Source organism: Equus caballus, chromosome 4, assembly GCF_041296265.1.
Source record: "Equus caballus isolate H_3958 breed thoroughbred chromosome 4, TB-T2T, whole genome shotgun sequence".
Classification (NCBI taxonomy): domain Eukaryota; kingdom Metazoa; phylum Chordata; class Mammalia; order Perissodactyla; family Equidae; genus Equus; species Equus caballus.
Genome location: NC_091687.1, coordinates 32,768,020 through 32,795,408, shown reverse-complemented (window position 1 = coordinate 32,795,408; position 27,389 = coordinate 32,768,020). Strand labels below are relative to the sequence as shown.

At 35.3% G+C, this 27,389-nt stretch overlaps 1 protein-coding gene across 3 annotated transcripts in view; it reads left to right on the top strand.

Moving 5' to 3' along the window:
- SEMA3A (semaphorin 3A) overlaps window positions 1-27,389 on the top strand; it is a 451,042-nt gene that overhangs the window by 357,452 nt on the left and 66,201 nt on the right. For all 3 annotated transcript variants that reach the window (XM_014739188.3, XM_070264479.1, XM_001491234.5), the window contains 2 exons: window positions 1,626-1,719; window positions 16,876-16,995. In XM_014739188.3, coding sequence (XP_014594674.1) covers window positions 1,626-1,719; window positions 16,876-16,995 — 214 coding nt within the window. The remainder of the gene's footprint in view (window positions 1-1,625; window positions 1,720-16,875; window positions 16,996-27,389) is intronic.

Here is a 27,389-nt window from a genome sequence, read left to right as displayed (position 1 = left end):
TGTGTTAAATTTTCATATTCTTTTGTTATAGTGGTAATATGAGCAGTGTTAATAAAATAAAAATAAATTGTGTTTGTTTTTTATTTTGCTGCTTTAAAAATGCTTTATTTCAGTTCTTTAATCCTCACACCAACATATGAGGTTAAATATCCTTATTGGCATTGACTTTTAGGGGCCTGAGATACTAATTGGCGACCCAAGAACCAGAGCTAATCATTGGCCCAACTGGGCCTCACTCCAGACTCACTGCCCTTTCTGCTACAACCTAGCACCATTCTGAGAAACCCCATAAATTATTGCATGGTGTAAGTTTTAGAAGTCAGCTAAAGAGGCATCATTCCAAGGGATAGCTAATTACCAAACGCAGAATCAATACAAGGCAAGAATAGAATTGGTAATTCTCACTCACAGTAACAAACGTGGAGAACACTTTTGTTTTGCTTCCTTTTCACTCTTTCTCCCTAACTCAAAGAGCCATAAATTGAAACTCTGCCATTAGCTCCATCAGAAATATTAAATGTTAAATAAAGTGATCATAAAATGAACACCATTTACTATCCTAAGAAGGTAGAAAATACTTTCATGTGAACAGTAGAGAAATTGCCAAAAAAGCTATTTTATTTTAGTCTGTGGACAAGTTAATGTGCTACTGGAAACAGCATCCATATTCTGATCTAATTAATTCCCAGAGCACTTGGTTCTGAAAAGAGTGCTCAGAAATACCCCCCGTTTTACTCCATTGTCACCTAGAAGTTTCAGTAGCTGGACACATTCTGAGGACTGTGTCTCAGGCATGAACTAGTTACCCACTTAAGGCTTTTGTTGCAGTGCTTTCTGGCATACTTCCTACTATGTGACTTCTGCATGTTTCTGCATGTAGTCAAACGTTCACCCCACTTTCTGGGTACTTGAGCCTTAACTGAGCAGACTTCCCTGTGATAAAAATGTGTCATCCCTGTGCTGCTTGTTCTAGCGACACTAACTCTGGGCACACCTCCCCTAACATACAGTTTGATATTTCACACAGAGAAATTGATAAGGATAGTTTCAGGTACTTGTACCTTCCAATGTGAGTAATTTAAAAATGCATGAGAAGCTTGTAAGCAGCAAAGTCGTAGGAATGACAGGCTGGGGGAAGTGACTGCTCTGGCTAGCTAGAATTTCCTTTTGGAAAGTTCATTCAGAAAAGTAAGATAGTGTATCTTATTCTAGAAATCTAATATAGTGGATTGCTATCTTTTTTCCCTATGTGAGGGGAAAAAAGAGTCATTTTATTTAAATTTGAAATTCTTTCCTTCAAGAGACACTAGGGTAGCTCTTGGCATACTTATGTGGTAAAATGCTCACTCTACTCTTGTCATGACCTGTCTTCTTCTTTAGAGTTCATTTATACCTTATTACTTGCAACGTGCTAAATGCTACTAAAGATCACTGAGCTAAGTAGATGTTAGGCTAGTAATAGCTAGGTTTTAATCCACTTAAGTTATTTTGCCATTTCTGAATTTTACACAAATAATAATACCCTTTGACGGTGGACATGAGTACTCAACCTCTGTCTGATTAACTGGCATGTTAAAATACTTCTTGTTATAAGTAAATTCAATCCTTCTTTTTCTTTCTTACAGGACAACATTTTTAAGCTGGAAGACTCACATTTTGAAAATGGCCGTGGGAAGAGTCCATATGACCCTAAACTGTTGACGGCATCTCTTTTAATAGGTGTGTAGTCAACAATCAAACAGTGAGTTTTCTGTAGATAATAACCAGATTGTATGTTCATTTTTATATGCCAAGGTTTTTTCTTATTGATCATAAGCTATTTTTGGAGGATATCAGTTGAGATATTTTCAAATATTTTGAAAACGAAGAAGAAACGCTAAATGCTGCTTTGATTATTGCACTGTTTAGTCTAGGATGCTTTTTAATTGAAGTAGTTTAATAGTAGCTTTCAAATTCCTGCTCAATCGCTATACATCCCCACTAGAACTTTAAAATGTTTATTTTGTAAGAAAAAAGTTTTGGTTTTTATTTCATGAAAGAGATATTTTAAGGGGGAATTTTGACAAATCAGAAGGAAGGAATGAGATTCAGTTTATCTTGTTAATTGTAGTTCCAACATTTGTCACACTCTCAACATCTGAACAACTTAATTAGCACAATCAGTCTAAAGGATGCTACAGTTGGCAAAGACTCTATTGTGTTACCTTAAGTTGACAAAGGCTTTCTGTATTCATCCTTTTTGGCTTTGTCTTATTTTCTCTTAATCTAACAAAACATTTTATATATTTCCTCTATCCTTTTCTCCAACCATCTTCCTTTCTAGTTTTCTTCTTTCCTCTTTTCAACATTGCACATGGGTGGTAAATGCTTAGTCATAGTTCAAAAGGATAGAAGATGATAGAAGTAGTCAGAAGAAAGAGAAAACTTTCGTCTGTATTGAAAAATAAAGAATTCTTAATACATTCTTTAACCACTTCTGGACTGAGGCTAAATAAACACACAAACAAAATGCGATACATCGTTAAAAAAGTTTTCATTTTCATTTTCATTTTCTTTTTTTAACTTTTGACCAAACCAACAACCTAGAACACAAAAGATTCTGGATCATTAGCCTGTTCCTGTTTTTACTTTTAATATAATTATGTAGAAATTAGGAAACTATTTCTTTCCTTTTTTTGGATTCCTTTCTATAAAATATAGAAAGTAATTTTTGATACAACAAAAAGAGTAGTGAAACTTTCAAGTGTAAAATTTCTAATGGAATTTTGAATAATAAGTCTAGATGTTTTAAAAGCAAATTTAGGTTATTATTTGATGTGTCATAGTTCATAAAGTTTTACCAGCCTTTTTCTTTTTAAAAATAACTTTTTTCCTACTCAACAAAATAAAACTAGTCATATTGACTACACTATTAACCATGAAGATATGTTTTTTACAATATTCTCTAACGTTTACTTTATTACTATGTGTCATTGATCCATTTTGTATTAAGAATAAAACCATTACAGCACGAATTATCTCCTCTATTGCTTTCCAAATGTATACAGTTTTGGTCCATTTGATCCATTTATGGAGCATTTTAACAAAAGTTTAAGACCTGAAGGAATGCAGTAAATGTAGCACACTTATAATTTTCCTGTTTACAGATGGCCTGGTGATTACGCGTGGATGACTTCTTTAAGTGCACACACAGAAATTTGAAGTTGTCTTAAACAAAGAGGAGGAGTCCCACCTTGTTCAAACTTGTAGCCTATACTTATCTAAATTGCACACTAAAGAAATGATTGATAGTCCTCAAAAAGCAGTATGTAAAATTGTGCCTAAAGGAGCTTTAATTTGTGGTATGTTTCTCGGTAGGGATTTGCTTGATTATTTATTTTAATATTCCTTTGAGAAAGGATGATGACAAGTAAGTATTGCATAGTTCATATGGTATGCAACCACACAAAGTCCACAAAGAATAAGAAACTCCACAGTTTTGGTGTTATATTAGAGCTTATTTGAAAAAGCTGTATAGGTTCGTGAAAATGAAAAGAGAATGAGGGAAGTTCTCTGAGTCAAGGAGAGGTTGTATAGCTATAAAGATGGCGTTTCAGAGAAACAGCTGTGAAATGGATATCCAAACCTTACCTATCCAACATGGTAAAATAATTGAGCAACTTTCAGAGGTATCTAGTGCTTATTGACAAGGAAGATTATTCGACCAATGTAAATTAATGTCTGAATCACTTGAATAGCAAGATATAGAAAAATGAACAGGCTTACCAGACCTGGTACAATCCCTGACAATATCCTCAACACCATTATAATTCAAGAGCTGTGTTTTTTTTTCATAGAGGTTATTTGCTTCTTTTGTAACTGTGCTATAAATTCTTCCTCTCACGGTATATTTAATTCCCCTCTTTGGGTTTTTCTTGGCATTTTGTCTTGTGCTGCTTTAAAAAGAATGTGCACTAATTTAATGGAGTTATTTAACATAAATATTTTCTACAGCACTTACCAAACTTTTACATACAAGGGTAACAACTGTCTCTGAAATATACAGGTTGCACATTGTATATTAGAGAATGGCTATTGGGAAAGCCTACCTACCCAAAAGATTTTTTTTTATGTCATGCTAGTTTATAACATTTTGAAATTTCAGTTGTACATTACTATTTGTCAGTCACCATATCTACGTGCCCCTTTACTCCCTAACCCCCTTCCCCTTTGGTAACCACTAATCTGTTCTCTTTGTCCACATATTTGTTTATCTTCTACATATGAGTGAAATCATATGGTGTTTGTCTTTCGCTGTCTGGCTCATCTCACTTAACATGCTACCCTCAAGTTCCATCCATGTTGTTGCAAGAGGGATGATCTTGTCTTTTTTTATGACTGAGTAGTATTCCATTGTGTATACATACCACATCTTCTTTATCCATTTATCAGTCTATGGGTACTTAGGTTGCTTCCACATCTTGACTATTGTTAATAATGCTGCAATGACCATAGGGGTGCATAAGTCTCTTTGAACTGTTGATTTCAAGTTGTTTGGATAAAGACTCAGTAGTGGAATAGCTGGGTTGCATGATATTTCGATTTTTAATTTTTGAGAAATCTCCATACTGTTTTCCATAGTGGCTATACCAGTTTGCATTCCCACCAGCAGTGTATAAGGGTTTCCTTTTCTCCACATGCCCTCCAACATTTATTGTTTTTTGCCTTGGTAATTATAGCCGTTCTAACAGGTATAAGGTGATATCTCATTCTAGTTTTGATTTGCATTTCCTTGATGATTAGTGATGCTGAAAATCTTTTCATGTGCCTGTGGGCCATCTGTATATCTTCTTTGGAAAATGTCTGTTCATATCCTTTGCCCATTTTTCTTTTGAGGAAGATTAGTCCTGAGCTAACATCTGCTGCCAATCCTCCTCTTTTTGCTGAGGAAGACTGGCCCTGAGCTAACGTCTGTACCCATCTTCCTCTACTTTATACGTGGGACACCTACCACACCATGGTTTGCCAAGTGGTGCCATGTCCGCACCTGGGATCCAAACCGGCGAACCCTGAGCCACTGAAGCAGAATGTGCACACTTAACCGCTGTGCCACCAGGCCGGCCCTGCCCAATTTTTGATCAGGTTGATTGTTTATTGTTGCTCAGTTGTATGAGTTCTTTATATATTTTGGAGATTAAGCCCTTGTAGGATATAGGAATTGCAAATATTTTGTCCCAGTTGGTGGATTGTCTCCATTTTCACAGGTTCCTTTGCCTTGCAGAAGCTCTTTAGTCTGAGGAAGTCCCATTTGCTTATTTTTCCTTTTGTCTCCCTTGCCTGAGTAGACATGGTATTCAGAAAGATCCTTCTAAGACCAATGAGAAAGAGTGTACTGCCTATATTTTCTTCTAGGAGTTTTATGATTTAACATCTTACTTTTAAGTCTTTAATCCAGTTTGAGTTAATTTTTGTGTATGGCAAAAGATAATGGTCTACCATCGTTCTTTTGCATGTGGCTGTCAAGGTTTCCAAAAACCATTTATTAAAGTGACTTTCCTTTGTCCATTGTATATTCCTAGCTTCTTTTTTGAAGATTATCTGTCCGTATAGGTGTGGTTTTATTTCTGGGCTTTCAGTTCTGTTCCATTGATCTGTGTGCCTATTTTTGTACCAGTACCATGCTATTTTGATTACTATAGCTTTGTAGTATATTTTGAAGTCAGGGATTGTGGTTCCTCCAGGTTTGTTCTTTTTCCTCAGGATTGCTTTAGCTATTCAGGGTCTTTTGTTGCCCCACATGAATTTTAGGATTCTTGGATCTGTTTCTGTGAAGAACGTCATTTGGATTCTGATTGGGATTGCATTGAATCTGTAGATTGTATTAGGTAGTATGGACAATTTCACTGTGTTTATTCTTCCAATCCATGTGCATGGAATATTTTTCAATTTGTTTATGTCATCATCGATTTCTTTCAATAATGTCTTATACATCTTTCAAATCCTTGGTTAAATTTATTCCTAGATATTTTATTCTTATTGTTGTACTTGTAAATGGCATTGTATTCTTGAGTTCTCTTTTTGTTAGTTTGCTGTTAGTATGTAGAAATGCAACTGATTTTTGTAAGTTGATTTTCTACCCTGAAACTTTGCTATAGTTGTTGATTATGTCTAGTAGCTTTCTGATGGATTCTTTAGAATTTTCTATATACAAAATCATAGCATCTTCAAACAGCAGGAGTTTCACTTCCTCCTTGCCAATTTGGATACCTTTTATTTCTTTTTCTTGCCTAATTGCACTGGCCAAAACCTCTAGCACTATGTTGAATAAGAACGACAAGAGTGGGCACCCTTATCTTGTTCCTGTTCTCAGTGGGATGGCTTTCAGTTTTTCCTGGTTGAATATGATGTTGGCTGTGGGTATGTGATATAGGGCCTTTATGTTGAGGTATTTTCCTTCTATACTCATTTTATTGAGAGTTTTTATTATAAATGGATGTTGGATCTTGTCAAATGCTTTCTCAGCCTCTATTGAGATGATTGTGTGATTTTTCTTCCTCGTTTAGTTAATGTGGTGTACCACACTGAATGATTTGTGGGTATTAAACTATTCCTGTGTCCCTGGTATAAATCCCACTTAATCATGGTATATCATTCTTTTGATGTATTGCTGTATTTTGTTTGCCAGTATTTTGTTGAGGATTTTTGCATGTCTGTTTATCAGTTATGTTGGCCTGTAGTTTTCCTTCTTTGTGTTGTCTTTGTCTAGCTTTGGGATCAGGGTGATGGTGGCCTCATAAAATGAGTTAGGAAGTGTTCTATATTCTTCAATTCTTTGGAATTGTTTGAGGGGGATAGGTACAAAATTTTCAAGTTTGGTAGAATTATCCAGAGAAGCCATCTGGCCCTGGACTTTTATTTTTGGGGAAGATTTTGGTTATTGTTTCAATCTCTTTATGTGTAATTGGCCTATTCAGATTCTCTGTTTCTTCTTGGTTCAGTTTTGGGACGTTGTATGAGCTTAAGAATTTATCCATTTCTTCTAGATTGTCCAGTTTGTTGGCATGTAGATTTTCATAGTGTTCTTTTATAATCCTTTGTGTTTCTGTGGTATTTGCTATAATTTCTCCTCTTTCATTTCTATTTTTATTTATTTGAGGCTTCTCTCTTTTTTTCTTGGTGAGTCTGGCTAAGGGTTTGTCAATTTTGTTTTTCTTCTCAAAGAACAGTTTCATTGGTCCTTTCTACTGTTTCTTTTGGTTTCAATTTCATTTATTTCTGCTCTAATTTTTATTATTTCCCTCCTTCTGCTGACTTTGTTCTTTGTTCTTCTTTTTCTAGTTCTGTTACATGTAGTTTAAGATTGCTTATTTGAGATTTTTCTTGTTTTTTGAGGTAGGCCTGTATTGCTATGAATTTCTCTCAGAGGACCACTTTTGCTGTATCCCATATGAGTTGGTATGGTGTATTTTCATTTTCATTTGTCTCCAGATATGCTTTGATTTATCCTTTAATCTCTTGAATGGTCCATTGGTTGTTCAGTAGTATGTGGTTTAGTCTCAACATGTTTGTCACTTTCCCAGCTTTTTCTTGTTTTTGATTTCTGGTTTCATAGGATTATGGTCAGAAAAGATGCTTGATATGGTTTCACTCTTCTTAAATTTATTGAGGCTCGCCTTGTTTCCCAACATATGGTCTGTCTTTGAGAATATTCCATGTGCACTTAAGAAGAATGTGTATTCTGCTGGTTTTGGATGGACTATTCTATACATATCTATTAAGTCCATCTGGTCTAGTTTTTCATTTAGTTCCACTATTTCCTTGTTGGCTTTCTGTCTGGTTGATCTATCCATTGATGAAAGTGGGGTGTTAAGATACCCTACTATTATTGCCCTGCTGTTAATGTCTCCTTTTAGGTCAATTAATAGTTGCTTTATGTACTTTGGTGCTCCAGTGATAAAGGCATGTATATTTATAAGTGTTACATCCTCTTGGTGGAGTGTCCCTTTTATCATTATATACTGCCCCTCTTCATCTCTCATTGTCTTTTTTATCTTTAAGTCTATTTTGTCTGATATAAGTATGGCTACACCTGCTTTATTTTATTTGCCATTAGCTTGGAATATCATCTTCCATCCCTTCACTCTGAGCCTGTGTTTGTCTTTAGAGCTGAGATGTGTTTCCTGGAGGCAGCAAATTGTTGGAACTTGTTTTTTAATCCATCCAGCCACTGTGTGTCTTTTGATTGGGGAATTAAATGCATTTATATTTAGAGTGATTATTGATATATGAGAGCTTAGGGCTGCCATTTTATTGCTTGTTTTCTATTTGTTTTGTATTTCTCTTGTTTCTTGTCCCATGTATTTCTTACTGCCAGTTCAGTTTGGTTGCTCTCTATGATGTTTTTCACAGTTTTTTCTTTATTTATCATTTGTGTCCTTGTTCTGATTTTTTTGTTTGGTGGTTACTGTGAGGTTTGTATAAAAGATCTCAGAGGTGAGATAGTCCATCCTGTGATAGCCTCTCATTTCCTTAGTCGAAGCGGGTTCCTTCCCTACTTCTCCCCCTTCTAAGTTGTTGTTGTCACAACTTATTCCATTATGTGTTGTGAATTTGTGGTTAAAATGAAGTGATTACATTTATTTTTGTTGTTTTTCTTCCCTTTATCTTTAGAATTATAATTAAGTGTTTGTTAATTTGTTCTGATAGAGAGTTACAATTTTCTGATTTTTGTCTGCCTATTTATCTCCTTGCTCAGGCTTTGTAAACCCTTTCTTCTTTTTTTTCAGATATCAGGGCCTTCTTGATCAAATCTTGTGTGTGGGGGGGGGGGTCCTGTGGCAATGAACTCCCTCAGCTTTTGTTTATCTGGGAAAGTTTTTATTTCTCCATCATATCTGAAGGATATAGTGTTCTTGGCTGAAAGTTTTTGTCTCTCAGAATTTTGAATATATCATTCCACTCTCTCCTAGCCTGTAAGTTTTGTGCTGAGAAACCCACTGAAAGCCTGATAGGGGTTCCTCTGTAGGTTATTTTCTTCTTCCTTGCTGCCCTTGATATTTTCTCTTTGTCATTGACTTTTGTTAACTTTACTAATATATGCTTTGGAGAAGGTCTTTTTACACTGATATAATTATGAGTTCTATTGGCATCATTTCAATGTAATTTCAGCTCCTTCTGCAGGTTTGGGAAGTTCTCAGCTATTATTTCTTTGAACAAGCAAGCTCTCTACTCCTTTCTCCCTCTCTTCTGTCTCTGGAATAGCTTATGTTGCAATTCCTAATTGAGTTGGATATTTCTTGGAGAAGTTCTTCATTTCTTTTTAGTCTTAGTTCTCTCTCCTCTTCCATCTGAAGAATTTCTCTATTTCTGTCCTCTAGAATGCTAATTCTATCCTCCATGATATCAGTTCTGTTATTTATGGAATCCAAGTTTTTTCTCTCTCCCATTGTGTTTTTCATCTCCAAAATTTCTGATTGGCTTTTCTTTATAGTTTTGATCTCTTTTGTGAAGAATTCCCTCTGTTTATTAATTTTCTTCCTGATTTCATTGAACTGTTTATCTGAATTCTCTTGTAACTCGTGGAGATTTTTTACAATGGCTGTTTTGAATTCCCTATCATTTAGATTGTAGATTTCTGTGCCTTCAGGATAGATTTCTGGGTGTTTGTCTTTTTCCTTCTGGTCTAGAGTATTAATATATTTTTCATACCAATTGATGGAGTGGATTTGTGCCATTGCATAATGATAGTATCTGATTGTATGTTCCAACTGCCGCCACTGTGTGGGGGGGTGCGCAGCAGGGACCGTGTAATCTGAGCCCACTGCAATCCCTGTCAGCTGTGCCTGTCAAAGCCTGGGCCACTCCTTGGGATTACAGCTGCCATGTGGGATCTCCCACCAAATGGGAAAGCAATCATGCAGGAGTCCAGGGCTGTTACCGTCTGCTCCCACAGTCCCTCTGAGTTGTGCTTCCCCCTTTGTGGCTGCAGCAGTAGTCCGGGCATTCACAGCAATCAGGAGCCCATTTGCCCAGACTCACAGCTGTCCTGTGTCTGCTCCTAGGAGGCACCAGCCATTGTGTTTGGTGGGTGAGGACTCTCCACAGGGTCTGAGCCAGAGCCACTCCCTGGGACCATAGTGAGACTGTGGACTCTCTCACTGGATGAGAGAGTGATCACACAGGGGCTCAGGGCTGCTGCTGCTTGCTCTCACTCTCCCTCTGAGACACTCTCCACCCTTTGAGGCTATAGCGGTACTATGGCATTTGCAGCAGCCAGGAGCTCATTCGCCCAGGTCACAGAAACACCGCTGTCTGCTGCTAGGTCTGCTTCTAGGTACAGCAGCTGTTATGCTTGGTGGGCGGGGCCTCTCCACTGGGTCCAAGCCAGAGCCACTCTCTAGGACCACGGCGGGACTGTGGGCTCTCCCACTGGACCAGGGAGCAATCACATGGGGGCTTAGGGCTGCTACTGCCTGCTCCCACAGTCCCACTGAGTCATACTCCCCACTTCAGGGCTGCAGCAGTACTATGGGCATTTGAGGCAGCCAGGAGCTTGTTTTCCCAGGCTCACAGCTCCACCACCTTCAGCTCCTAGGTGGCACCAGCCTTTATGCTTGGTGCACAGGCCCTCCTAACTAGGTCTGAGGCTGAGCCTCTCCCTGTGGACCATGCAGCCCCGTTGACTCTCCCACTGAATGGGGAAACAATCACATGGGGGCTTGGGGGCTGGTCACCTGTTTCTGCAGTCACATCAAGGTGCACTCCCACCCTCGGGGCCACAGCAGTGCTACCAGCACTTCAGCCGGGAAGGCAGTCACACACATGTGCTGGGCTGCTTGGGGGCAGAAAGTGCTCATCTGTCTCTGTAACCTACTTGGGGGTAGTTCATCCACCTTCAGATGTAGAGCTGTGCAGGTCTCTCAAGCATCCTGATGTGCTGTGTGGGTATCCTTTGCTGATCAGTGAATGTCCATTTAGTTGTCATTTGAAGGGGAAGAGACAAAAGGAACAGCTCACTCCACCATGTTGCTGATGTCTGTTTTCCTACCCAAAAATATTTTGAATATAGTATCCTTATTTCAGCACATAAGAGAAATTTTCAAGGTGGTTCTGGGCTACTTCCTTCCCCAATACTGGGAAATAAAATTTCACATTTGTCTCAAATCATCTGTAAACTGGCTGGATGGATCTTGACAACTTCATAGCAGATACCTTTTTTTTTTTTTTTTGGTGAGGAAGATTAGCCCTGAGCTAACGTCTGTGCCTGTCTTCCTCCATTTGTATATGGGTCACCACCACAGCATGGCTGATGAGTGGTGTAGGTCCATGCCTGGGCTCCAAACTCATGAACCTGGGCCACTGAAGTAGAGTGCACCAAACCCAACAACCAGGCCATGAGATGGCCCCTAGTAGATACTTTTTATACCATGAATCCCTCTATTAAGCAGTTTCAACCAGTAGTAAACTTTACAACCAGATGACAGCATAAAAAATTTAGTTTATGAAACCTGTGAAGGTTTATTATAACCTCTTTTCCAAATGCTGTGGATTTTTAAGCTGATAACCATAGAAAATATGGATTCTCTCTTGGACAATGCATAGCTACTGAATGAAGTCTCCAATCTTGTAATATGTTCTAAGTTTTTCAAATCACCTTAGTAAGGTTAATTTTTTACATCTCCTTTAATAAAAATCATTTCATTTTTTTCAATATGAAATTGCTCCAGTATTTATTTTTTAAGTATTTATTATTTCACCCACTTGTAAATAGTTTTATGACTTTGTTTAAAAATTCTTTATTAAAAATAGCAGTTGCTCCCCTACTCTGAATAAATGCCAGGTGGGAACACAAGAATAAAACCCAATATTTTCCTAACTAGTTAAGTATTATCTCATGTTTTCACGATGTGCAAGGAATAGTCAACTTGAAAGAAGTTTTATTTCTTCATTGAAGTCTTCTCCAAGCATTTCAGCACTAATAATTTAGAAATAGTCTATCACTAAGAGATGTTATTGAGATCTATTTAAAAGGTCTGGGACTACTAGCTATGGTTTATTTCCTCAAGCTAGAATTCCACCTTGTCTCAGGAAAGAGCATAATTTGACATTAGAATATGCTATCATTTGGTATTAGAGCAAATAAGGTACTCCCTAAATTAAGTAACTACAATTGACAAAATTATTTGAACCTCTCTGAGCCTCAATTTCTTTATATATAAAATGGCAGGGCCATGCTAATTCTGCTAGTTTGTTGTGAGGATTAAATGAGACCATGTAATAGCATAATACATTTGGGTGTTTGTATATTTCTTGAATACAAATGGAAGTAGAAACCAAAGAAAACTGATAGGAGTGCTTGCCTGTAGGGAGGCTCAGAGACAGATTTGGTACCTTATAAATTTTATATTTTTAATTTTGTACCATGTGCACATATTAACTATTCAAAAATATTCATTTTAAGTGAACAACATAAGTAATAAAGCCATCATATTATATTTATTGATATGGATAAGGTGCTCAATAAATGTAAAAATGTAAAATTATTCCCACACCCTTCCATTCTCAAGAAATGGATCTCATTCATGCTGTCATGGGGTGGAGGAGATGAGAGAGAGAGGAGAGAGATAAATTTCTTTTCTTCTCTTTTCTAATTACTCTGCTACTCTGTGAAATGGAATTGACTTCAGGTGTTAAGAACATAATGGTTTGGTCTTTAGGTTTGTTTGATTTTTGCTCACATCCATGTCACACTTCACACCTGTGTTAGTAATGTGGCGATTTCATCAGTAAATTTTTTTTCACCCTCTCTTTCTCCTCACCACAACCTTCGTAGGAATTGTAATCCAATATATTAACTGATCTAAGCCACATTTTTTACTTCATTTTAAGCTATGAACAGAAAGTTGAGTACATATGAACTTTTGTTTTTAACATGCTTCTCAGGTAACTCTGCCTCGGTGGAATTGCAGTTCACTAAACTTTGTGCTCATCTGAGTAAAGAATGTTCTCCTTAGAGACAGTTAAGAAAGCTTACAGTTAAGAAAGAATGGCAGTGTACTCAAATAGCGATTTTCATATTTGACAATTTCTAGATTGTTAGCTACATTCTCTCAGCACTAATTTATCTTAGTCTGATGTATAATTTTTGAGACATCAAACTGCCTATGTGGTATTTTTTTTAGAGAGACTTTTAAAAACTTTGTTGGACAGAGTATCCACAACCACTTTTTGACACACATAACAACTACTTGAGTATATTATTCTACTTATTGATTTAATAAAATTGGACAAATATCATATTTTCTTTTACTGGTACCTCATTATATATGGAAAACCCAAAAGTATGTATCTTAGCCATAATGCTATTTGAATCATCATAGGATAACATTTACCTAATATACTACTTCAGATTTTCAAGAAGACTTATATTTGGGGTCATAAAACTAGAAAATTAAGACTGTGCCCAAGAATCAACATGTAATTTGATAACTTCATAAATGAATGACCTAGAAACTACAAAAGAAGTTTGGCAAGCAGGCTTTTTTTTAAAGATATTTGTTCTCCAAAACTAAGCCAATTGAGGTATAATAAATTTCTTATACTCAGATATCATTAGATCATTTCAGATAGCCACAGAATGTAATAAGTCTTTGAAACATGATGCAAATGCACAAGTGTATTAAATGAAATATACTCTGAATCAATATTATATATCTGCTTAAGAGAATACAAGAATAGGATATTCCACCACCTGTACATTTGGGTCAAATAACAAATATGTCATATAATATCTGAAGCTGAAGCAATCAACCTTCATAAGAATCCTATAGACTTTTCAGCAGAAAATCTGATCTAAGGCCTGGTGTAAACGAATACTTACTGATATTGAGCATTGACAATATGAGAATGTACCCTTCATGGCCATCTAATCATCTGGTGCCCTCCAGCTCACAGAAATCATATTGACTCTTGCTAAAAATAATATTTGGGTGGGAGGTAATTTCCTATGACTGGGGGCAACTGGTGCCTAAACTTGTTCCTTCGCTTGGTTTCTAAGTCAATTTCTTAATTTAATTCTGTTTTTAGTGATAAACTAAGTCAATAGCTCTTCTACTGAAGAACTCTTCTGTTTTCTCTGAATGATTGACCTATCTGTTGTCAAAAGAGAAACAAAATCACTCTTGTCTTTCTGCCTTTGCCTTTATTTATATTAATTTTTGCCTTCCTCATGTGGGAATGGATAAAAAAATAAGTATAAGTTATAAAACAACTAAACAAATGAGTAAGAGAAACAAATACCTATCTATATCCAAATGGTAGTTTCTTTTGTTGTTGTTTGCGTCATTTCAGCTCTCTCCTGAATAGAGTTTATATGTAATAATAACCATAATTTTGGATTTTACTCACACTAAAGCAAGCTAAGAGAAAAACAATTAACGACATTCTTTACTTTTCTATTTCTGGTTATACTTCCTGTTGGGCATAGTCTTACCTGACTACACTCTGATATGAAATTGTTTCATTTTCACCTTTTGGTTGTTTTATTTTCACCTTTCCGGATATTCATCACGTAACATGTGGTTGAAAGGGCAATGAGGTTCAACTAATAATTTAATACTTTTGAATTTTTCAAGATAAAGAGGACACAAGGCATTCTTTGACAGGTGTTCCAACATCAAAATGTTTGAAATTGACATGAGCATTTTAGGCCGCTTTCACGACACATTTTTAACTAACACCTTCTTATTCACCCAGATCAAGAATAATAATTCACCTGAAGTTTAAAAATTCATCACATCTATTTCTCGATTATTTGTAAAAAGATAAAATATCAACCTTAATAAAAGTGTTATAGTTATTGAATACAGGTTAAAATTAAGCAGACAATGGGCATTTAAATATTTCAAGATACCTTTGAAACTTATAGATACCTTATTCATAGTGTTTTTTGTGCTCTTAGAAAATGGTTATTTCTTGACTTTGTGGGCAGTTAAACTGTTATTGCAGCATATTATCGTGAGAGCAAGTCAAAATTGAACATGATATTTAATTAAGTGAAGAGAACACAGGACGCTTTTGAAGCCCAAAGATACCATACTATGACGATTTAGGATGTCATATGACTATCATTCATTTAGCTAGTAGTTTTTACTTAATATATTGCCAGACCATCATTTTTATTTGTCTTGATTGACAATAATCCAAAATAAATGAGCAATTTTTTAAAACTTAATCTCCAACATAAGGCGTCTTTCTATTAATATTTAAAATCATGACTTGGAGTTGCTCAGTGATTCTCTCTGTAGAGGGTCTCCAAAGCCTGGTACATCCAAACACATCAGAGAATCACAGGTTCTATTGAAAGAATTGACTTGGGTTGGATCACTGAGAATGTCTGTTTTCATTACAAAGCCCTTATTTGCAAGTGAGAATTGAGGGTGTGAACATAGAATATCACATAAAGAATCAAATTAATAAGATTTCCCCAAAGGCATTTATAACTGAAGATGCACAGAAAGTTTTTGATTCATCTAATAAATATGAAAGTCTTTTGGAAATGATAGTGTTATACAAATGTTTCAGTTTTGATTTATCTATTCCTACTTTATTTTCGGAATATGTTTCAAATCAATGAATTTAGAAACATTAACTTGTCCAAATGATCAACAAGATAATATTGTTTTACTGTCATTATGGTAGATTATTTAGAGAAAATTTTATATTTTTTTGTTTTGTTTTGCTGATAATTCAGTGTAAGTAAGCAGGAAATAATATGAGGCATTTTCTGTTTAAAGGAAAGAAATTGTAATTTTTATAAACTTCAGTTTATTAAAAAGTGGTATGGTTTAGCGTAAGGGTTTGGGATTAAACAGGCCTACATTTGAACTTTCACTTTGACTTGCCTAGTCTTTAGCTGAGCAACCTTGGGTTTCTTGAACTGTAAAATAGGGATAACATTTACATCATGGGGTTGTTGACAGAACTAAATGAGATAATTTGAAAATGTCAAGCCTGTGCCTGACTGCCTGGCAAACACAGAATGGTATTCAGTAAATATTAACTTCTCTTTCTCCTTCCTTTTTTCTTTTCCTTTCTATTCTAATTTTCTAAATATGATTCCTTCATTATTAAACTCTGACCTAGAGTTAATTCAGTTTAAATAGTAATGAGTCAAAGCACAACAGAATCTTGAGCTGTAGTGATAATGACCTGTGCTTGTCAAAATTTTCTGCAAGCGCATTTCTGTTATATCTGAGACTATGCTGTGACTTGTTTTTTGGATTATATGATAGCTTATATCAAGTTAGACATTTCTCCCACTTGATATATTAAAAAATAAAAAGCAAGAAAAAAATTTGGCAAGGAAAGTATTAGTCCTTTCTAAATTATAGCAAAATCTCATTAATTCAGATCCCACTAAAGAGGAAGTATATTATAAATTTAATCTCCATTAAAATAAAAAACTATAAGCAATAGTTACAATGATACCTCACTCTAATAAATAAGGATATTAAATTATAGTAGCTTTACACATGTAAAAACAAACTGTGATAAATATAATTTGCATTTTGCACTCTAAGTTTGTCTCTGGTCACAGTAGAAAAGAATAAAATTTCGTGTCTTAGTAATGTCCTCTGAATCATATTTTACTCAACTTGTCTAAGTTAGTACTAAATGAGTAGTCAGATACTTAATCAGTGAATGATCATTTAGTAAAATACTTTCTTCAGCAAAGACATAGGATTTAAATAAGTAGCTTTGCATAATGATGCAGAGAACATTTCTGTTTTCTTTTTAGCATGGTCTTAACATCAAACTTGTATTTTGCTTGTGTTGTTTTTCTTGGCTTAATTGAATTAAAGTGTGTGTATGTGGTTTCATTTTGCCACAACACAGATGGAGAATTATACTCTGGAACAGCAGCTGATTTTATGGGGCGAGACTTTGCTATCTTCCGAACTCTTGGGCAGCACCACCCAATCAGGACAGAGCAGCACGATTCCAGGTGGCTTAATGGTAAGTGGTGTGTGCAAGAGCATAAGCACGTAACACGTTCTAACTGTAGTCATTCAATGGAGAGCTTTTCTTGTACAATACAAACAGTATGACTTCAGTATGCAGTTAGGCTCGTGGTGGTGACTTCATTACTGTGGGTGTGAGAAAGTGTGGCAAAAAGAGAAAAGAGAGATTAAAAATTCAGGAAAATATAGCTTTGTGCCAAAATTGAAGTTTCTCAGTAGTTAAGTATGGAAGGAAATAGTTCTGGGCTGGAGCTACGGAAGGGAGACAGTGGAAAAAGATAAGATGACTTACCAGTCTTATCTTACAGGGACACCACAACAAATTTCATGATGTAGTATTTTTTTTCCTCCACACCTCTCATATTGCCTTGAGAGCACCATATAAGCTACTGAATGTTTAAAAAAAGTTGTAGCACTAATAACAGCATTATGTTGAAAGGGTTTTCAAAATTTCAAAGAACTTTTATATCATTTCACTTGATTCTCCTTTAATCTTCCTAAAATCCTCTCTCCTGTTTTATAGGTGAGGAAGTTAAGGTTAATCTTTTATCTAACGTTACATCTAACCTAGTAGTAGAAGATTTGGAACAAGAACCCAGTTTTCTGAACTTCAGGCACTGGCTTCACTACTTAATGAAGTAGATACTTTTTTTCACTCTCTTTCTCTTTTTAGAACATAAATAAACTTAATATAGGAGAAAATGTACAAAATTTATAAACCTAAAATAAGTGCTATGTTCATTCAGATTTTAAACCAAATAATCCTTATATATTCATCTAGTAGGTTTCTTTTTATTATTCACTTACACATTCATCAAAGATTTTTATAATGGTCCCCACAATATTAGCATGGTTATTTTTTATTATTAAATGATTATTTCCATTTATATCTGCCTTCAATATTATACAGTAAAACTGTTCAGTCACTAGTCTCTCATCCATGAACTTTTTCCTGGTTTCACATGCCTCATTAATAAGTACAAAGCTCACGATTTACAGTCCATCTGTGTTCTCAGTAAGATACTTATTTGCCTCACTCTTTGAACTTCTACCATATTTGATTTTCCTGCTTTTCTGGGGGAACCGAAAATTCATTTCATCACCTGTGTCTTTCATTGGTTTGTTAGAGGCAAGTCACAATTCTGCCACTTGAACCTTACTGAAACTTCAGGAGACTATGAGTTGTGTGTAACAATCTGTGTTCTAATATATCCCATACTTTAAACATGATGTTTATTCAAAATGTAAAGCATACCTCAAATTACCTCAGTCAACATCTCTTCTGTCCTGCAACAGCATTTCTGATTGTCCCAGGATTTTTCATGTATTAGTGAGAATGGTGTGCCTCTTACCTTCCACATTTGACCCTCCTGCTCTTGCTCTTAATTGCATTGATGTTTTTTCATAAATTTACCCAATTTGTGTTTCTTTTGCTGTCTGTGTCTCTTCTTCACCACAGATTTCTTCCTCTGACCTGAAAACTTGCTTGTTTATCCCTTAATCATGGTATGCCATTAAGTCCCTATGTGTCATAGCCTGGTTAGGAACATATTTCCTCAACATTTTTACCACCTTCAGCCGCTTTCAAACTGACTTTGATCTCATGAAACAGCTCCTCCAAAGGTCACTAATGATTTACTATACCTTTTTATCAACCCTCATTTAGACAATCTCACCTGCAGTATTTGTCACTGTTAACTAGCCCATTCTCTTTAAAAGAGTTACTTCTCTTAGTTTCTCTTATTTCCTGCTCTCTCGAGTTTCCAATAAGTTTGACATCACTTCTCTATTGTTGTTCTCTTAAATGCAGATGATGCCTAAGATCATTCATGATTTGAGTACAAACCCTGTGGCAATCAAAAAAGATCGGACGTATAGTCAAATATCCACCCCTGTGGGTAGAGGAGGTATAGTGGTACCTGGGCAACCATCGGAGAAAGTAGAGGCCTCACCAAGGAAAAGAAAAGATGCTGAGATCACAATAAGGCTATCTATATAAAACTATAAAAGAGCCAAACTCCAAAATGCGAAAGGACAATTTTGGACTATCCGCTGTCAATTATTAAACCTTGGCTTTGTATGAAGTCAAAATTAGTAGGAAAAAACCTCTTTCAGCCTTGCTATCTGGTCTATTCTCAAATTGAAATATTTATGTAGAAGGGAAAATGTTTACTTTTTATTCAGCAAGAAGGAGACTTTGATCTACTAAGAACTCTGAAGGGCATACAGGCTTTCATTGTCCATGAGAAAGAAAATCTCAGTGCAAGATGGAATGACATAAAGGAGAGTATAGTATCCATTTCATTTTTATGGCCTTGGAGGAAAAAAATCGTCAAGTTAAAGCTGCTTTTGTGCTACACACTCACATGTTGACAGCTGAGTCTGAAGAATTTACACTGTGGGAAAAGAGTCATTGTCCACAGCTCTGTACTTCATCTCTGCAAATGTGTAGTTCATTTGAGAATTCAGTTATCAGCCTCTCAGCACTAAATGTGAGAACTGATTTTACCAAATTTGCACAGGGCTTGCATTTGACAGGGTGCAGAAACTAGAACTGCTGGAGGACGGGGGATGCAGGCACGTTTGAGATAGAACCAAGGGACTGTGTGAATCACAAGCCTCATGGAATTAAATACCTTTCCAGAATAAAACGGGAAACATAATCTTTACACATTCATGCATAAAATAAATGAGTTTTGAGGCATCAGCGTAGACTACACAATCATTTGTGCTGCCAGAAGTAATAAATTACCTTGCAAGGTACTTTTTGAAAAATCTTCAGGACTATTAAAGTTAATTTTGGCACAGGACTTTACTTTTCTCAAATCAGTTCAAACCAATTCAGTTATCTTGGAAGAATCAGTTGGCTTATTTTAGATGACTTCTAATTTTTCTCCTTGCTTAAGAAAAATAAAAGTTACCTGGAATTGGATCTTGAATTACTTTTTTTTAAAATGGAATTTCACTCTTTTCATAATTGCTCACTAATATTTACATTTTCTATAATAGTATCAATAAAGGTTTAAATTCAGTTTTATTTTAATAGCAAAAATTAGGGAGGGGTAATACTTTTAGATGAAAAATCATGAGAAAGATAGAATCTACTGATTTTTTACATAACTGCTTTTTGAAAATCACCATTTACACTAGCCCATAGTTTATAGTTGTTAGATGTTAGAACAACTTTTGATTTCAGATAATGTACTTGTACGTGTTTGATATGATGTACCCAAATTCACTATGCTTTTTTCTTGTGCTTCATAAATTCTTTCAATATTCTACTGTTTTAAATTTCAATTCCAATTTCAACTCACTAACAATAGGAAAGTTAGGTAAAATTTTTCTGTGCATATGTATAATAAAGAAACAAGTAAGTTTATACTGTTGTTATAGTAATGATTTTAAGAAATTACTAAATTACATTTAGTATGTAAATGTACCACCTAGTTCTTGTACATATTTGCCATTCATTAGAGCAGATGGATGGCTAACCTATGTTTATTTTTCTGTTTGATGGACATATTTCCAATATTGTTTGTGTCTTGGACTAATATTCAGATGCTGTATGATATGAAGGAAAAACTATAGACTTTAGAGTGGGACAAAGTTTCACCTTGACTTTGGACTTGATTTTTAATTGGACTAATACTACCTACCTCTTACAGTTGTGAAATAAAATGACCACATGATAATGTGTAAAAAGTACTAAGCAAGTGATTGGCATATAATAAGCAGCTAATAAATGTGAATTTTCTCTGTATCCTTTATCCCACTTCTGTTGGGTGGAGCAAGCTTAGGAAGCTTTGTCAGATTCATTTTGTGCGTGATTATATTTGAGTCAGGGTGAAAGGGCCGTCAGAGTTGGGTTTAATATATGAAACCATATGGATGCTTGAGAGAGCCAAGGCCCTGTGAACACAAACAGACCTAATTACAGGGCCCAGAGCGTGAGGCCTTCCCACTCATTTCAGGAAGACTTGTTTTCTTTTAGTGGAATTTCCTAAAAGGATCATGCCTGTGGATAGACCAACTCACTTACTTTTTTCTCTAATTGAAATGGTATGCAAGTCATCATTCCACTTCCTCTCACTTGTAACACTCAAACCAGGACGGTCTGCCCTTATTGGAATCAGCAGAGCTTCCTCTGTGGTCACGCGCTAGGATAGTTCATGTTCTCTAAAGATTCAAATTTCTCTACAAGATATATTTTTATGAAAATAGAACCAAGAAATGTGACCACAAATAAACTATGAGAGCACTAATTAATATTGCATGGTTCCAGATACCTAATGTCAAATCACTTGTACGACTCTCAATGTACTGTTTAATTCTACCATCTCTAAAGGCATAAACTATGTCAGAGTATCCAACTGGATTTTTTAAAATAAGCAAAATGCGTTATCTAGTTTTGCATAATGTCATAAGTCTTAATGATGCCACTTTGAATTATTTCTCTGATGAAGTACGTTAGTGATATTTTGCTGACCTTGGGGGAAAAAACCCCTCTGGAAGCCTTTTTCTATGGTTATGTGAGCAGATGAGTATTAAAGAAGTTGAGTGATCATTTGGTTAGAAAGCAGCAGCAGCCACAAAGGTTTTCTTGGTTCACAGCCTGAGAAAGAAGCAGCACCGATGCAGTCTCTCTGAAGCTTTGAATTACGTCTTCTAGGAATTATACTTTGTATTTTTTAGTTAACAATTCTGAGGGATCAATGGGGAGAGCCGCAAATAAAAATGTTTTTAGTTATTTTTGCTGAAATTATGCTGAAACAAGGATATGTAATAAGTTTAAAACAAGTATTCATATATATATCTAAACACAACCTAGTAATGTTTTTTCTCATGAATTTATTACCCAGAAACATTTTCATCCTGATAAAGAATGCACACCCTGCAGAAGTATAATCTTTTCAAAAAGTAAATATACATCATGAAATTATTCTACTCTCGAAATAATGATAAATTTAATAAACTAATTATACTTTATTTTTTTCATAAAGAGCAAAATGTTACCGAAATATATCTTTACTTGATCTCCTTTTCTTAAGACGTATTTTCGATGTCACACTTTGTCTAAGAAACGTAGTCACTTTTAATCGGTTTTGTTTGAAATTACATTGCGCTAATGAGGAAAAGTGAATAAAACTTTTGAATAAAAATTAACTCACTAGTGGCAATGTGTGGAGGGTGATTTTATTTTTTTCAGGCCTCTGAGAAAATGTACCTGAATAAAATTGTTAGGATACACTATTTTAACATTTTTTAGTGGTGGGCTCTTTAATGGGTACAACTCTCAAGATTGGCATATTAGTCAAAAACTTTGAACCACTTAATTTATAACTTACAGTTGAATTGTAAGAGTAGAAAAATAACATTTAAGGATATTACCGCATTTACTCAAGGAAATCTCAATTTTTAAATTGAAATCGATGAAAATGTATAAAAATGAGACAGTATCTTGGAAAATTCTTTAAATTAAAGCTACCTCTCTTTTTCCTTTGGATTCTTAACATTTTTCTCTGTAGTCTTACCTCAGTTTAATGAATACAGAGCCTGTCTATGCCGATTTCCTCTTCTAGAGTACGTTCAGAACTTGGTGGGCCTCAACAGGGATTTCCTGCTGACTGGGTAATCTGGGTTCATGTGTGCAGTGACACCAAGCAAGAGATTTACCCAAAGAGGTGGATGCCATGACAATGCGTGTAACCATGGTGTGACTGGCCTCTCTGACATGATTCTCAAAAGCTTTCCCTCTGCGAAAACAGAAGCCTGTTTGCAAATTAATTAGTTTCTGGCAGTAGCTTGATTGTTGACCCAGAGTTTGTAGAGTGGAAAAACAATCAGATTAGTGTGCTCAGGATAAAAGACCAGTGTGCAGTTGCGTGTGGCTTGCTCAACTATTGAAACTATGAATGGACTGAAACAAATTCCTTTCTGAGCAGCCTAGGCAGAGGTTAAGTGTGATGAACCCAGAGCTCCCCAACAGCAAGGGCTTGGGAATTAAAGGATTTTAGCCAGATAAAGTTGAATGATGGCAAGCAATGCCTTTGAATTTTAATGGCATGAATAGTTTTGACTAAAAAAAAAACCCACTTGTTATGTTCTAATCACTGTGAGTGGAAGGAATAAGTTTATAATATTATTAAATTTAGGCTTGACGCAAATACTTTCATAGTGGAAGATTTCAGAAGCTTTCAGACTGGAAGATTTTAATTATGATGTCTCCAAAGCTAATATGATAATATCTAAATGAAAAAAAGTTATAAAGTAACCTGCTTTTTGATGTTCACAAAGTGTTTATTCATTTATTTACTCCAACTATTTTACGATGTGTAATCTTCACATGCCCAATAAAATTAATCCTGAGTCAAAAAGAAATGTTGACCGATGAGAATATATATTCTGCTATTTATTTTTACAAATATCAAATTAGATCATCACACTAAGAAATGAAGGCTGAAAGCTTAAGACAAAAATTTCTGCATGCAGGTTTTGATGATTAAAATTTGCTTTAGTCAATAAATTATTATTTACACTTAATTTTGTAAGACTACCTAACACAATAATCCATATATGCTTTTCCTTTTTAGATACCACAGGCGGATGTGTCCCTAAATACAGCTCTGATGGCTATCACAATACTTTCCCATTCAAAAATTGTTTCTGTCTCTCAATTTACAAGTGAATTGAATCCAGATTTCTCTGCCTGTCAAGTCCTTTGTCATCTAATCCTAAATGACCTTTCCAATATTAAACACTAACATACTCAAATCTAATAGAGTTGGTTATCCTCAATTGTATTATCTTTTTCATTTAACTATACCATTCTCCTGATGGAGTTTAATCTTTCCCACCCTTGAATCCCAAGAGCACATAGTTGCGTGTTTGTATTTATCACTTTGCCTTACACTCTACGATACACCAACTAAGAAGCTCTTCAATGAGTCCACTTTGCAGGTTCTGGAGGCCAATTGCCTAAGTTTGTATCCTGCATCCTCCACCTACTGCCTATGTATTATTTTCATCACTCATATAAGATTTGTGAAACAGGGTTAATACTAATATACTGTTTTTCCAAGGATACATGAGACAGACCATATAGGGTAATAAGAACAGTGTTCAATAATATGGTAAATGCTCATGATAACTGCGATTGCTGCTGCTATCATTTCCATACCAGCTTTATACATAGTACATAATGCACATTTGGCAAATTAATATAGTGAACCAGTCTAAAGGGCATGTTTGCCTTTTTAAATCTGGCCTCTGGCTATTTTGTTTTCTTTTATTTAACTGATTATTATCATTATATGGGGCACTTAGTACATCAAGAATATATAAAATATTTAGCTTTCGTATTAAAATGCAGTCATGTGCCACATAATGATATTTTGGTCAATGACAGACCACATATAAGATGGTGGTCCCATAAGATTAGTACCATACAGCCTAGGTGTGTAGTAGGCTATACCACTGAGGTTTGTGTAAGTACACTCTATGATGCTCGCACAGTGAAATCTCCTAACAACACATTTCTCAGTACATGTCCCCATTGGTAAGCAGTGCATGACTGTAGTAAACAAATTTTTTAATTAAATTAAGCTTAACAAAATTAGCAGATAAAACAAAGAAATAAACAAAGGCTAAATTTTGACAAAATGTCCTTCTCTAAGTGTTACCTTAGCTCTAGTAAGTGCAATACTCACCACTTAAGTAAAGAAACCATTAGGTTAATTTTTGTGTGTGAGGAAGATTGGCCCTGAGCTAACATCTGTTGCCGATCTTCCTCTTTTTGCTTGAGGAAGATTGTCGCTGAGCTAACATCCATACCAATCTTCCTCCATTTTGTGTATGGGACACCACCACAGTGTGGCTTGATGAGTAGGGTGTAGGTCTTCACCTGGTTTGCTTCAACCAGCAAACCGTGGGCTGCAAACTTAACCCAGAGCATGCAAACTTAACCACTATGCCTGGCCCCTAGCTTAATTTTTTATTAACGTTTTTCCAATATAATATTTAAGAAGACATTGACTGCACTGATGACTCTATGAAAATCATTTATCCTGATGTATCACAGCTCAGCTTTTAAATTTTTTCATGTGAAGACATCTATAACCTTTGCGATGGTGGCTAAGCATGTGGAGTCTATGGAGCTCGACTGCCTGACTTGGGCACTAGTTCTCTGTGCTCAATATCCCCTTTTTTCATGTGGAAATAATAATAGTTTCTCCATTTTGGTTGTTATGAAGATCATGTATGAGTAAATTCACACAAAGCATTTGGAAAAATGACTACTATTACCAAAAACAAACAAACAACTCAGTTGGTGTTAGCTGGTTTCATAATATTATTCAAGAATTTTAAAGAATGGAACAATAAAAATACCTAAATATGTCAAGTCACTAAAAATGTAGTAGAATGCACGTTCTCTCTTAATGGAACAGTCACATATTTCTAGTAAAGCAATGAAAGTGGCTTAAAGAAAACAGGAGAAGATGAAGTGGTAGTGTTCTATGTCCTTTCCTTAGACAGAGTTTATACATACAGGATTTCTTGTCTAATGATTTCTGTACATTTTGATGAAAATAAATCTACTACTCCTCCTTTGCTTCCATAAAAAGAGAAAGAATATTTTCTAAGCTTAGTGACATACTTATTACGAAGTTACTTACACATGACAAAAAGGCATTAAAATGTTCTAAACTTCATATATCAACTAAACATAAATTACAAAATGTTATCCTGGAAAAGGATCTTTAAAATATTTTCCCAATAATATTAGTAAGGAATATTCAGGTGTGTTTAGATGCCCTTAAAAGGAACATTTTCAGGTTAGAAATGTTTGTGTCACTATATGATTTAAGAAATAAAACAAGAGAAAATCCAAGCTCCTTCACCTCCCACCCCTGCCTCCCATACCTTGCTCTCAGCAATCTGTCGCTTTCCTAAGGGCACTTTTTGATCACCGCATAAATTCTTCATTTTAAACTGTATACCATTATACATGTGGTATTATTATTATTTTAAAATATATTGGTTAAAAAGTAAAGATATGCATTTGAAAACTAATTACAATTTATTAGTAGTAGTAATTTTGTAAATTAATGAGTATAATTTTCTTATTCATTAGAAGTATAGTTTTTATTATTTTGCTTGATGATTTGCTAAATTATAACTGGTTTTGGATTTCATGGAGGCTGATAGAATAAGGGAACCCATCAAAAATGTCTCTTTTCTAAATATGCTTATAAATTTGTCTAAATTCATATATATCCAAATAATCTTCTTTGATCGTTTAATTCTAATTTAAAAAGTTGCCAGGTTCTCGATATCAAAGAGAGTTATCTAATTCATCCATTTATGAAATCCTAACACGAATGCATATGGGAAATTGGTAACAGCAGATTTAGCTTTCCCTTTGGGATCCACTCTGCCTTTTCTGCTTAGCATACAATGGGATTTAAGTTACAGCCAGCTCAGAGTTGTGTTTTGGGCTTATATATTGTATTATGACCCATTTATAATTTAGTGAACTTTAATCTCATTGATCCTGAAAGTTATATAATGACAAGGCTGATGTCAAACGGATGACTACCACTTAATCACTTAGCACCCACAGAGTTAGTGTTTGTTTATCAAATGTGTTTTCTAAACACATTTAAGAATGAATGAACAAATTATGCTCATGTTTTGCAGGACAAGAAAGCAAACTTGTAAGTCAAACAAAAATAAATGAATTTTGAAGATAGGAAACAAAACACATAGATTACCACAAAACCTTACTCATTTTTGCATGGATTAAGGGGAAATCTAGTCATACCAACGATTCAAATGATAGAATTTGGGTTTATAGGGCTAGGATGAACCAACAAGGTACAGGACATCTTTGATCAACGACTTTCATGTGTTTGCAGTAATCATATCAAGTATTTTGATTGAACAGAAATTATTGAACTAGTGGCTGTTTGCTCTGTCTATATTAAAGACATGAGAAACAATTTCTTTGTGTTATTACAATAAAATGAGACAAACCCTGCACTTATTAAAAACTAAGTTGGAAGTATCAAATTGGTTTAGAAAACACCTTTATTCGTCTATATTAGGTATCTATGGAAATGACTCTATATTAGCACTCAAAATACATTTCTTTTAAGATTGGCACCTGAGCTAACAATTGTTGTCAATCTTTTTTCTTTTCCTCCCCAAAGCCCCCCAGTACATGGCTGTATATTCTAATTGTGAGTGCCTCTGGTTGTGCTGTGTGGGACGCCACCTTAGCATGGCCTGACAAGTGGTGCCAGGTGCCCAGGATCCGAACAGGCGAAACCCTGGGCCACCTAAGCTAAGTGCACAAACTTAACCACTTGGCCACGGGGCCAGCCCCATAAT